The 13939-nt window shown below is 41.6% G+C and overlaps 1 protein-coding gene across 3 annotated transcripts in view; it reads left to right on the top strand.

The window, feature by feature from the left end:
• Positions 1-13939, top strand: part of Amot (angiomotin) — a 77915-nt gene that overhangs the window by 22501 nt on the left and 41475 nt on the right. For all 3 annotated transcript variants that reach the window (XM_045140108.1, XM_004659116.2, XM_045140107.1), the window contains 3 exons: positions 6048-6501; positions 11697-11841; positions 13351-13443. In XM_045140108.1, the coding sequence (XP_044996043.1) occupies positions 6048-6501; positions 11697-11841; positions 13351-13443 (692 nt within the window). The remainder of the gene's footprint in view (positions 1-6047; positions 6502-11696; positions 11842-13350; positions 13444-13939) is intronic.

The raw sequence follows: 13939 nt of genomic DNA, 5'->3' as shown, positions 1-13939 counted from the left end.
TTTTTTATATAGAGAATCTAATAGGTGTCGGCCCTCTTGTAGCCCATGATTGATGGTAGCTTGATAATGGACAGTGGGCTTATGTTTGGATATGGTTCTGACTTGTTTCTGAGCTCCAGCTATAGGTCCCGTACGACTGAGGGGATCAGTTAGCCGAATCAAGAGCAGTTGGTTCCCCACCATGGCTGTGTGCCACTATTGCACTTAATGTGGGCATCACACCAGGTTATTTGCTGCTAAGTAGGTTAGACCATGAGTTGCTTGGACAGATATTGGTCATTTTTCCCCAGTCGCCCATGTAGCACCTTCTGGCACTAGATGTGCTGACTGTCTGGGGACTGACTCTCTTCCAGCTTCCAGCCATGCCAGTCCATTTTACGTGTCAACCGCATAAGGTGTCTTCAGCAGTAGGGTCTTCCCACTAACCTTTGGTGGGTCATCAAGTACTGGGACAGAAATCTGTCTTTCTTTTAGGAAACCTTGTAGGTCTCTCTGATCAAAAGCTCATTGTGGATGATAGCCCCGTGTTGGTACTGGGAGTTACAGGTCTGTGCCCATTAAGAAAAAGAAGAAAAAGATAACTAATATTCAAGAGTTAGAGAGAAGAAAGAAGAAAGAGAGAGAGAGAAAGAAAGAGAGAGAGAGAGAGAGAGAGAGAGGCAAGGAGAGGGGAGATGGAGGGAGGGAAGCTGTAGAAGATGAAGTTCAGTCTTCATCATACCCTTTCCAGTGCCTTGTGGTTCAGGCATTCCCTCTAAGGGCCTAGTGAAGGTTCAGCCATTTGGTCTGCCTTTTAGGAAGTAGAATTTTATGGTACCATTGCTGCTTGGGTCTAGATTTGTGTCCCCCCCCACTCCATTGCTCTCTCATTCCTCCCCACCCATCCTAGTGTCTAGTCCACGAGATGCTTGCTGGGTATGTAAGGTATCATGGGTAGATTCAGGTTAGGTGCTGTGGATGAGTGAGACTATGTGGTAATTTTTTTTTTTTTCTGTGATTGGTTAAGTTCACTGAGAATGATCTGTTCCAGGTTCAACCATTTTTCCTCAAATTTCATTGTGTCATTTTTTCTTACTGCTGTATAGAATTCCATTGTGTAGACCAGAGCAAGAACCCTATTTTCATCTGCCCAATGAAATGGAAGACCCAGGGAGGGGCTATGTTGATAAACTTCCTAGCTTAGTGGAAACCTATTCCAGCTAGCAAAATGTCAATGAAACTTTTTTTTAAATCCATCAGTATGGACAAGTCTGAGGTACTGTCTTCCTCCTGGTCTGTCAATAGTCTGACTTCTGTCTATTGCCTTATGGAAGGGAAGTGTCTTGGCTGTGGTATGGATCAGAAGCCAAAGTGCCACTCAGCACATGGCCTGCCTTCCCAGGAAAGCTATTTTCAGAACTCATTCACCAGTATTGTTTGTAATCTGAAATGACTCCCACAGTGTTTGAAGCTAGATGGAAAAGCCCTTTGATCTGCCTAAATAAATAATAAGGAGACAAAGAAGGATTTTTTCCCATGCTGATTAAACAACTAGAGAAAATTAGCCACATATACTTTATCAGAAAATATGTATATTTCCTCCTTTCTAAATTACTTGTGGACCTAACTTTTTTTTTTTTAATGTGGTGTGGGATACCTGTCTAATCCAAAGCCTCCATTGCTAGCTACACACCCAGCTCTTGATAGTATTTTAACACATCAGTATACTCTAACAGTTGTTTCTCTAATGGGGCAGGAGCTATGTAAATGACCTGCTTAATGATTTTTTGAAACAAACAATGGCCCAAGTCAGAGGATGCTCCCTGTGAAGTGAAGTTTGGGTCTATATCAGGCAAATTCTAGCTATAAGCTTTTTGCATGTCCTGTGTGAGGGAGTGGCACCTATTGACAGATCCTTGGCAAGAGGAGGTAGCTGAATGGCTTTCCAGAACTGTACTGCTTTTAGGTGGTGACACATTTTCCTCCTTTATTTCCTTTAGCCAGCTAGCTGTGTGGTTTGTGAATACCTTTTCAAGTAACTGCTGTTTGCAGCAAACAATTAGAATACAAAATCCTTAATTCTTAACCCACAAACAACAGATGAGGATGCAAAGCAAGTTTTTTGAACACACTGGGGTTTAAAAAGCAACTTCTATTTGACTTAGAAATTCATTGAAATGCTGGAGATTTGCTGTTAAGATGAACAAAAATGTTGTAAACAATCCTTTGATTACTTCATCTTCCCTATGCCCTCCTCCTTACTTTAAAAATAAATAAATAAATCGCTTGAATGCCCAGAATGGCAGATGGGAAACAAGGCTAAGCCATGTGAGGAATTTTAAAATTTCAGAGTCTTTGTCTTTCTGTAAGCTGAGCCTTTTCTGCAACCTAGGTTAATATATTTATTGACTGCTCTCAAAAATGTAATCATTTCTGTTTATAAAGCAGCCACCTCCTTTCAGTGGTTGACATCCTGCCCAGATATGATGTTTCTTGAAATGCTTGTTGAGTAGAGTCTCAGGGTGACCTAAATCTGTAGCTCAGAGCAGAGTTGTGCAATTGGAATCATCCAGAATTTGCAAGCTGCTTCGAGACTCACAGATTCACCATTGCAGGCAGTGTCCGAAGGAGGCACCGGTTCATTGGTGAGAAGCAGGCTGTTGCTGACACCTGCTTTGATGAGAGAAGGAGAGCAAGAGAGGGAGAGAGAGACACAGAGAGAGACAGATGGGGTGGGAGGGGGGGAAATGCGAGAATTCTGAGGACATTGTAGATCCCCTAGTCATGGAGATAGCAGGGTGAAAGGTGTGTTTGCACTGTGTATGTGTGTTACTTTCTTTTGTTGTCCTTACAAGCTGTCTCTGAGAGGTTATCCTGTCTCCCAACTCATCATTTTGGTGAGTCTTGCATGGCTGGTAGGCTCTCCCCTTATGCAGAGCAGTATTGGCCCTTGAGTATTAAGAAGGAGCTCGATGAAGGGAAACAAATGATAGGGAGGCACATCAGGGCTTCCATTGGAGTCATGTGATTCTATTGTTTGTTGGTGTTTTGTTCTTGATTAATGTGTTTTGGAGAGTGATTCCAGCTGCCCTGGGATAGAAGGACCTAGAGAGTATACTTCTCACGTGGCTGCCACTTTATTATTACTATCATTACTCTTTCTCTTATTTAACTTTGGGTATACTATTGCTTCCTCTGACATATTCCATTGTTCTCCACCACCTGTGTCTTCCATCAGCTCCCTGTTCTCAGAGGCAGCATCATCCTAATTTTATTGTTGCCCTGCCTTTTGATGATGGGATGATTCTTTTGCCTAGAGGGCTTCTCTTCTTGTGCAACTGCCCAAGCCTTTGCTTGTTTACAAGCCTGTCAGGGAATGATCTTTTGTCCAATATCACAGTGCACTGAGCTCTGCTTCCTCTTGCAGCCTGGGGACTGCTGGGACAGCTACTTTGTCTTTCCTTATCTTCTTCCTGGGCTTATCTGCCACAAGAGACCTCTCTCTGGAGACCTAGAAGTCTCCTTCTCTAGGCTTCAGAGCAGCTGTATACTGTCCAGAGCCTTGAAACACCTTTTAACCTACAAACAGGAGAGAAGCCAGTGGCTGGGTTTGACAAAGGACCAGTTTGCTTCATGGGTTCCCAGGAGAAATGGGGAAGAAACCCAGTTCAGAACTGGGTGTTCAGTTTTTAAGAGATACTACCTCCCAGGCATTGAACTTACAAATCTTGGGAATGAGGGTAAAAGTCAGTGTAGTGATTTTCCCCTTAAATTTTGACAAAAAGATTGAAGACTACAAAATTTATGACCATCTTTTTTTTCCAAGAGATACAATTCCATAAATCCCAGGATACTCTTAAATATATAGCATATAAATTACAACAGCTCTTACTCAAAAAGACAGCATATAGTCCGTGTTACCTATGAGGAAACTGAAGGTTCATAGAATGGAAAAGAGGAACTCATCAAATAAGTTTATAGATAGCTCTCAGTCTTTTGATAGAGGTATTTGAGCTCTCAGAAAGAAATCTTATATATGTTAGCAACTCTCCATTTGTAGTCATTAATATCATGTCATTTATCCTAGGGTCAAAGAGTTTATATGCTCCCTTCAATATTAGGAATACATGCGTGGGGCTGAAGGACAGAATGTAGGTTATAAGAAAGTTTTATGAACATCACGGTTATTGTATGTGTCCAGGAACAGGTATTTGGAAGGATTTTGTAGTTGTTAAAAGCCTTTCTAATGAGGAGGTCTTGTAGGGATAGATAGATAAGTGAAGGCCAGGCATGGTGGTGTATGCCTTTAATCCCAGCCCTCAGGAGGCTAAGGTAGGAGGATCGCTGTGAGTTCAAGGCCAACTATGAAAATACATAGTGAATTCCAGGTCAGCCTAGGCTACAGTGAGACCCTACCTCTAAACACCAAAAACAAACAAACAAGCAAGCAAACAAACAAACAAATAAATAAAATGAAGGACATGGTAACTGGAATGTGTGTGAGAGGGATTTAATGTCTGGAATGCCAGTAAAAGTGAATTGATCCTGGTAAGTTGTCCCACTTCCATTGTGAATTTTATGCAAATTGGCACAAAGGTAAACTGGGTATCCCATAGGCAAAATGCTAACAGATCCCAGTTTATCCCACTGGGAGATAAGAAAATCTAATTCTGGTTGAGCTGAAACACGTATTTTTGGAATTTATTTGTAACCTCAGAACAGAAAAAAGGCTCATGTAGATTAAGTAATTTGATCAAGGTTACAGAACTACTGAGTAGTAGAAAGTTTCTAGAGGCTCCCCTTTGGGGTCCAAATCCATGCTCTTAGCCATCTGCCTTCCCTGGATTGATAAATATCAACTGGAGGACTAGTATCACCCTGGATCTATCACTAATTCATCCTAATTAAATACTTGTCAGATCTCTTTCCTTCTCCCTCTCCCTTTCTTCTTCATCTCTCCCTCTCCTTGAATGTATTATTAAAGATGATCCAGGGCCTTACATATTCTAGGCATGTGCTCTACCACTGAACTACTGAATGATGATATTTCTAGCCCTTAGCAGATCACTTTCTTACCCTGGGCCTGAGTCTCCCCTGTCTAATAATGGAGTTGATTAAATAATTTATTTAATACCTTTCTATTCCTTACACTGGTGATTCAGTATACCAAAATTATGATGGTGTTACCTATAATCCAAACCAAGCCTTGATACTGTTTTTGTTAATGAGTATCATTACATCATCAATAACTGGGAAGAATAAAAGTTATTTTGTATCTGTAATATAATAAGTATCTTCATACTTTTGATGAGTATGTGAATTTTCAAAGGGAGTTCCAGATATGAAAATAAAGGGCATGTTCATGGATATTTGGGGTTCTCTCCTGAACAAGTAAATACATTTTCTTTTTTTTTCTTTTTCTTTTTTTTTTAAGAATATTTTGTTGTTGTTTATTTTTATTCTTCTATTTTGAGAGCAACAGAGAGAGAAAGAGGCAGAGAGAGACAGAGAGAAAGAGAATGGGCACGCTAGGGCCTCCAGCCACTGCAAACGAACTCCAGATGCGTGTGCCCCCTTATGCATCTGGCTAACGTGGGTCCTGTGGAATCGAGCCTCGAACCGGGGTCCTTAGGCTTCACAGGCAAGCACTTAACCGCTAGGCCATCTCTCCAGCCCATAAATACATTTTCTAAATTTAAATCTTTATATATGCTAGAACACATACATAAAGTTATTTGTAACATGTCTAGTCTTAAATCATGACAGGAAAGTTACTTTGTAGGAGAAACATTTCAAATGTGTAGACTTAGCAATGACTGTAAAGGTGGACATCCCTTAGATTTTCACAAAGTGACCTTAGAGGTATCTGCTTCCATCACCCATGGGGTCATACTTCTTTCTGTCTGTCCAGCAGATTTACAGAGCTCTAAAGTAGAGGTCTTTGAAAGGATTGCTTAGACTATCTCTGTCTGCCTTTTATTTGGCTGGTCTCCTGGGTACCTCCTCATGTCACATTCATGTTGTCTCGAGAGTGAGCTTGACCAAAGCTTGTGCTTTATGTTTTGTAGGCCAGCACAGGACATCACATTGTCGTTGTCAGCCAGGAACTCTCAGCCACACAGCCCTACTTCTTCTCTGACATCAGGGAGTTCCTTGCCCTTGCTACAATCTCCACCGTCTACCAGATTGTCTTCAACTCAACACCCCTTGGTCTCAAACCAAGGAGACCACTCAGCTCACCTGCCTAGGCCGCAGCAGCATTTCCTTCCTAATCAAGGTCACCAAGGAGACCACTACCGTCTCTCTCAGCCCGGCTTGAGCCCTCCACCACCTCTGCAGCAGCCAGAAGTCTATTCAGCTATGCCTCGGGCACAGCAGTCCGCTTCTTATCAGCCCATGCCAGCTGATCCTTTTGCCATTGTCTCCAGAGCCCAGCAGATGGTTGAGATTCTCTCAGATGAGAACCGAAACCTGAGGCAGGAGTTAGATGGATGCTATGAGAAGGTGGCAAGACTACAGAAGGTAAGGCTCCCCTTGGGAGGTACTAGGGACTTCTTTAAGTCTTGCTAGTGGGACTTATTTATTATTCATATAAAAATTCTACTTGTGGGTGCCTACTAGTACTCATGTTCAGGGCTTGAAAATTTTTCTATAGGCAGTATGGTCACACTTTGGGAAAAGCCTTTGTCTGTCAAGGGTGAGCTGCTTTTCTTTTTATTATTATTATTATTACATATTTTGGTATTTCGAGGTAGGGTCTCACTCTAGCTCAGGCTGACCTGGAATTCACTAAGGTCTCAAGGTGGCCTCGAACTCACGGCGATCCTCCTACCTCTGCTTCCTGAGTGCTGGAATTAAAGGCGTGTGCCACCACACACGGCTTGCTTTTCTTTTTTGTTAGCTTATATTAATTATATATTATATTATTATATTATATTATATAATTATATATTATATATATTATATTATTAAATAATAGGTATCATTATGACACCTTCATACATATATATCATGAATTTTGAACGTATTTGTCCCTCCTCCTTCCTACTGATCCCCTAAGGAGAAGTGATATTCTGCATTATTTTAGGAGAAAAAAAATATGTAGTTTTCCATAACTTTATAGCCCTAAAGAAAATGTACCTGATTATTCTAGAATTCCAAAAAGCATTTAGAGGAACTTCTTTATAAAACCAAGAAATATTGATGAGGCCTGAATTCAAGAACCTGCAAGCATTTAAAAGCTGTTTTATCTGTTATCAAAGAAATATTTTTACTTATTTGCAAGGAGAGAGAGAAAGAGAGAAAATTGATGAATGAATGAACAAATTAAATTAATTATTAATGAGGATGGGCTCAACAGAGCATCTTGTAATTGCAGACAGATTCAGACTTATGCACCACTTTGTGTATTTGGCTTTACATAAATACTGAGGAATCAAATTTCGGGCGTCAGGCATTGCAAGCAAATCCTTTAACTGCTGAGCCATCTCTCCTGCCCAAAAAGCTGTTTATCTTAACCATACTTTCCTCATATGATTTTGAATTACAAGCAAGAACCATAATTCTTATTTCTTCGAAAAAAAATTACACCAGCTGAGATATTGTCTGGTTTAAGAAAAGGCTGACAGTATTCTTCCTGGTGGGAGTTCTAGTAATTCCTTTGTGACACTGTGTCCCTTCCCCCTCCTTTTGCTTTGGTCTTTCTCCATAGCATCATAGCATCAATTCAACATCTGCTCTCTTTCTGTGGTGTGTGGTTTGTGTGTGTGAGGGGGGTACAAGAAGGGCTTAGCACTACAGCTGGATGACAGGTGACAGCCCTTGGCTAAGGAAATAGAAAAAGGAATATGTGTCCCCAGTTCCCATTCTTTTCTGGATCCCTCCTGTCTCCTGCAGCTGGGACTTTAGCTGTTGAGTGCCTCAAGCTAGGAACCTCAGCTCCTGGCTTCTAGTGGCTATTGGTGAATGGAGTTATGCCTTTGGCCTTCTCTTTGCAGCTTCTGTCCATGTGGAGCTCATGAAGCATGATCTCCATGCAGTGTGCACTGTTCTGGGAGGTGAGGCTGAAGGTGCAGGAGGGATAAGTTGCTACCTTGATTGCTCAGCACTTCTTGTCCTTACGAGACATCAGGAGTGGAAATTTCAAGGGCCTGAATGAGGCTTAGAGTTAATCTAACACCAGATCTAGGTCCTAAAGGAGGAAGGAGCATATCAGTACAGTCTGAGGTTTTGATTGTTTTGCTTGTGTATGTGGAGGTAAACATGTATGTGTATGCATGTTAGTATATGTGTAAGCATACATATAAGCATATATGTATATGCATATGTGTGGACATGTATGCATACGCCAGTCTTCCTCAGGTACTCTCCACCTTGTTTGTGTGTGTAGTAGATGTGATGTGGTGTGTGTGTGTGTGTGTGTGTGTGTGTGTGTGTGTGTATGTGCATACATGTTCAGATGTAGCACCCTTTGCTCATCTGGAGGCTAGAAGAGATTGTCAGATGCCCCCCTTTGTTGATCATCAGCTTGTTTCCTTGAGACAGAGTCTGTTAATGATTTGAGAGCTTTTGTGGTTTTGAGAAACCCAGTTATTCTCAGGGTCTCTCCGGCCCACAGGACTGGCCACAGTCAACTTTTTACATGGAGAACTCAGCACTCACAGGCCCACTCCAGCCCTCATGATTGCACAGGATGCACTCTTTCATGCTGGGCCATCTCTACAGCCCTCCAGCTTATGTTTTAGGACAAGATCTCTGAGCTCAGAGCTTGCCATTTCAGCTAGACAAACTGGCCAGTAAGACCCAGAGATCCTCTGTCTCTGCCTCCCCAGTGTTAGGATTACAGATTTTTATGTGGGTGCTAAGGATCCAAACTCAGGTCCTCATTCTTGCAAGGCAAGCAAGTTTACCGACTGAGTGACCTGCACAGCCTCCAGGACAGGATTTTTATTCATGTGTGTTCCCTAGATGAGGAATGGTACATCAAATAAGTACAAATACTATAGCTTGAGTGTCCAAAGAACAGTCCTAGCTAATGCTAAAGTAGAGGGAAGTAGGGGGGAAGAGGAGAAGGACAGTGTGGAGAACAAGGTACACTTCACATAAGGAAAATGAAAACCACCAGAGGCTCATGAGGGGAATAAGTAGAGCAAGTCTGGAAACCGACTGCCACCCTCCTTCTGTCTTGCTCCTTCCGTCACTCACAGCAAGCCACTAGATCTACCCTTCTTTGAGCTCTTTCCTAGAGGGCACTATTAATGAAAGTGCACCTTGCCTTGCTCTTTTGAAGGGTACATTATATGCCGCAGGACCTGGGGGCGAGGGCAGGGGTGGGGATAGCAGCAGATCCTGAAACGGCAGACTGCACACCTTAAGTACAGGGCCTGACTTCCTGGTATTACATCTTGTGTAGAAGTGGGAAGTCTTCTTCTCTCAAGGCTGCCCAGAATGGACCAACACCAAGCCTGTTCTTTAAAATGGAAACGTTTATTTTCACCACATAGCACTTGAATTTCATGACCAAGCTTCATCAGGCACAGGCCTTGCTGATCTTGTCTCTAAATGCCATTCACCAGTTTTCACCGTCTGTGCTGCTATCTTGGTGCCATCTGCAAGGAGACAAACACTTTCAAGTCTGCTCTTTTCAGTGGTGTAAGCCTCATTGGCTCATAGGGAATTCTGTCTATGGCAGGATTTTAGAGAAGGGGCAGTTTGAATCCAATTTGTTTGGTAACCCTACCTTTCTTTTCTCCCCACTACTCCACTGAGTGCCTGATGTTTCTCCCTGTGAAACACACCAAGTGGGGCTTTGTTCAGAAGGAGAGTGGGAAACTGAGAAGGAATGCAGAACGTTTGCAGCAAACTTAATTTGAAAATTGCTTAACAGGCTATAGGGTTTATTTGTCTTATACAAATTATATGCAAATAATCTCTGTGGTTATTGCATGTACAATGGAGCTATACTGGTTACAAAAAGACTCCAGGGTCTAATTTCTTGTTTTCTTCCTTATTCTGGCTAATCCAGGACAAGACCCTTTGTTTTTGATTTTTCTTTTTCCTTTCTTATTTTTTTTCACTGTTTGAGATTTGCAGGGGTGTCATAAAACACAACTCAAGCCATGAATTTCAGTTGGAAAATCTGTTCTGGGTTTTCACTGACTATGGGTTAAAGTCCAAATGCCTGGCATTGAAACTCTTTTATGATCTGACTTCACCTTGGTAACCATAGCCCTCCAGCCTCCTTCTGTCTATCTCACAGTCAATGTCCAACCAAACAAGACCACTGGTGATTCTGGGAATGCATTTGCCTACTCAGAATAGAATACCCTTCCCCTGAACTCTTCCCATTGAAATTAAACCTCTCTTTCAGGATCAGACTCTAAATACCACCTCTCACTGGAACTATTCTCCTTCCTTTTCCCCAGCCAGGAATACTATTTTCCCTTTCTTTACTATGCTTCACAGTACTACTCATTCTTTCTTAAATATGTATCATTTACTGTATTCTTTGATTTCATTAGATTGAAAGCTCCTTGAAGGCAATGATAATGTGAATGTTCACTGCACTGTATATTTTAAGCCAGTTTTTGTTAACTCTTTGACTCATAGTTGATTTTTTTTTTTTTTTGCTAAATTGGCTTGCGCTATATAGGGTTTTTTAATTATTTATTTATTTGAGAGGGAAAGAGAAAGACAGAAAGAAAATATGGGTGTGTAATGGCTTCTTGCTACTGCAGAGGAACTCCAGACATATGTACCATCTTGTGCATCTGGCTTATGTGGGTCCTGGGGAATTGAACTGGGTCCTTTAGCTTTGCAGGCAGGTCCATTAACTGGTAAGCCATATCTTTAACCCTCTTTTCTTTTCATTTTTTTCCCTTTGGCTTTTTGAGGTAGGGTTTCACTCTAGCCCAGGCTGACCTGGAAGTCAGTATGTAGTCCCAGGGTAGCCTTGAACTCATGGCAATCCTCCTATATCTGCCTCCTGAATGCTGAGATAAAGGCACATGCTATAATGCCTGGATTATCCCTCTTTTTTATATTTTATTTTTATTTATTTATTTGAGAGAGACAGAATGAGAGAGGGGGGGCTCTAGTGGCTGCAAACAAACTTCAGACACCTGCACCACCTTGTGCATCTGGCTTACATGGGTTCTGGGAAATTGATCCAGAGTCCCTTGGCTTTGCAGGCAAATGCCTTAAGCAATCTCTCCAGCCTATATTTGGGTTTTATGTGTTATTTCTTCTAGTCACTTGCTATTAGGGAAAGACAACTTAACTTTTTTCTCTGCTAACATGGAGCAAAGTAACCTTGCTTAAGTGGAAGTCAGGACAGATTGAAATAAACATGTGGGTTAAACCCTTTATGTGCTTCAAAGTAAAGGTGGGTATCTACATACATTATACATTATTACTAGGATCTTCAAAATAAGGGCAAGAATTTATTTAGAAATTAAACTAATTTATGTTTTTGAAGTTCATTCTCTTACCAACTTCTGTGAAGTTGGAAACAGTACATGCACATATAGGACATTTCTTTTACCCTGAGGAAATCTCATGAAATAGTAAAGTAGTTACTGAGCTTATAGCTGAACTTGGGAGACTTCCTTGAAAATTTAACCATGAGAGAAGTTGTCACTGAGTTTTTACGTATGTTTCCAAAGTAATTCCCCTACCAATATCCTACTATCACCACCATCTTTCCTTTTTATGTTAAGGTGGAGACAGAAATTCAGCGGGTCTCAGAGGCATATGAGAACCTAGTAAAGTCTTCTTCTAAGAGAGAGGCTTTGGAGAAAGCCATGAGGAACAAGCTGGAGGGTGAGATTCGGAGGATGCACGATTTCAACAGGGATCTGAGAGGTGAGAGAATAGATGGGCTTGGCTCTGTAGCTGTTCTATTTGTTTGTCACTTGGTTTGTTTTTCAGACAGTGTTTCTCCATGTAACCCAGGCTGCCCTGGGACTTATGTAACCCACATCGGCCTTCAGTTCATAGTCCTGGCTCAGCTTTTTCAACACTGGGGACACAGACATGTGCTACTTCACCTGGATTTTGGCTGGTTTCTTCCCTCCCTCCCTCCTTCTTTCCTTCCCTCCTTCCTTCCCTTCCTTCCTTCCTTTCTTTTTTTCTTTTTCTTTCTTCTTCTTCTTCTTTTTTGAGTTAGGGTCTCACTGTAGCCCAGGCTGACCTGGAATTCACTAAGGAGTCTTAGGGTGGCCTCAAACTCACAGCAATCCTCCTACCTCTGCCTCCCGAGTGCTGGGATTAAAGGCGTGTGCCACCATGCCCGGCTTTCTTTTTTCTTTTTTTCTTTTTTATTTTTTTGAGATAGGGTCTCACTTTAGCCCAGGCTGACCTGGAATTCTCAGGCTGGCCTCAAACAACTCACAGTGGTCCTCCTACCTCTGCCTCCTTAATGCTGAGATTAAAGGTTCATGCTATTATGTCTAAGGGAAGGAGGGTGGAGGGAGATAGAGAGAGAGGGAGACAGACAATGGGCACACCAGGGCCTTCAGACACTGAAAATGAAGTTCAGATGCATGTGCCACCTTGTACATCTGGTTTATGTGGGTCCTGGAGAGTTGAAACAGGATCCTTTGGCTTTGCAGGCAAACGCCTTAACCACTAAGCCATTTCTCCAGACCCTGAAATAATAGATTTAAGATTGCTTAATCTAAGTCAGTGTTTCTAAGTGACTGGTACTATAGTCTGTCAGTTAACTTTTCAGAAATGCTTCCTGTGACTCCAGGGCCCCATCCCCAGCATTGGGGAAGCTTTCCTTCCTTTACAGACCTGTCAGAAGTACATCTTCTGGTTGTGCAGTCTGAAAATTGTGATGCCCTCTGCTATTTCTAGGCTTTGCTTCCCTCCTTTTACTTTTACCTTTACTAGATAATGTTGAAAAATGTTACTACTTTAAATCACCATGAAAACCACCAAGACTGCTGACCTTGGGGATATTTTCTGTCTTTCATTTATTTTATCCTATCTATAAAGAAAAAGTTTTCAACTAGATGTTGCCATGGTAACTAACATACACATTCTGCAATGTTAGAGATTTCATATTAATTGTGATAGTCTTTTTCCCCAGTTAATGAAAGATAGGACTATATATTCTGAGATAGATTCTTTTATTGAAATTTAGAATTCTACAGGAGCAAATGTGTTAGTTACTTATGTCCTTCTTGCCTACTATAGTCTTATATATAGTTTGGGGATTCACATCTGCAATCCTGGGTCTGTTTCCCCCATTCCTGTTTGACAAGAAGATACACACTTGTTTTTCTAAAGGTCATTATTCAGAAGGCAAACAATGTGTGCTTGCAAGTTTTTATCTATGGTCCTGTTGATTGTCTTCAAATTCCACAGAGCGTCTAGAGACTGCCAACAAGCAGCTGGCAGAGAAGGAGTATGAGGGGTCAGAGGACACCAGGAAAACCATCTCTCAGCTCTTTGCCAAAAGTAAGTCTGAAAACTCGAGGAACAGGTATGAGTGTGTGGATTACAGAGAGGTATGTGAAAATGTTGCACTGTGGGGCTGGAGAGATGGCTTAGCACTTAAGGCATTTGCCTGCAAAGCCAAAGGACCTCAGTTCGATTTCCTAGACCCATGTAAGCCAGATGCACAAGGTGCCATACGCGTCTGGAGTTTGTTTGCAGTGGCTGGAGACCCTGGCACACCCATTCTCTCTCTCTCTCAAATAAATATATAAAAATAAAGTTTAAAAAATGTTGCACTGCTATCTTTAGCCTTCTAGAACAACCAGTATAGAATGAATGTTATGTAGAGATTATTTTTCCTATGACTGCATAAAATTGGAAGATGCTGTTCTTTTTCTCCCAGGTCAAGACAGTTATTGCCATGACTCTATATCAAATGACTCCCTCTGCATTAAGCCAGAGAACTCGGTTCTTAATGTTGAATGGATTTTTGTAAGACATTCTATGTGGCTCTGGT

The sequence above is a fragment of the Jaculus jaculus genome, chromosome X (genome assembly GCF_020740685.1).
Source record: "Jaculus jaculus isolate mJacJac1 chromosome X, mJacJac1.mat.Y.cur, whole genome shotgun sequence".
Lineage (NCBI taxonomy): Eukaryota > Metazoa > Chordata > Mammalia > Rodentia > Dipodidae > Jaculus > Jaculus jaculus.
The sequence above is the reverse complement of the archived record's forward strand: the minus strand, read 5'-3'. Positions and strand labels throughout refer to the sequence as shown.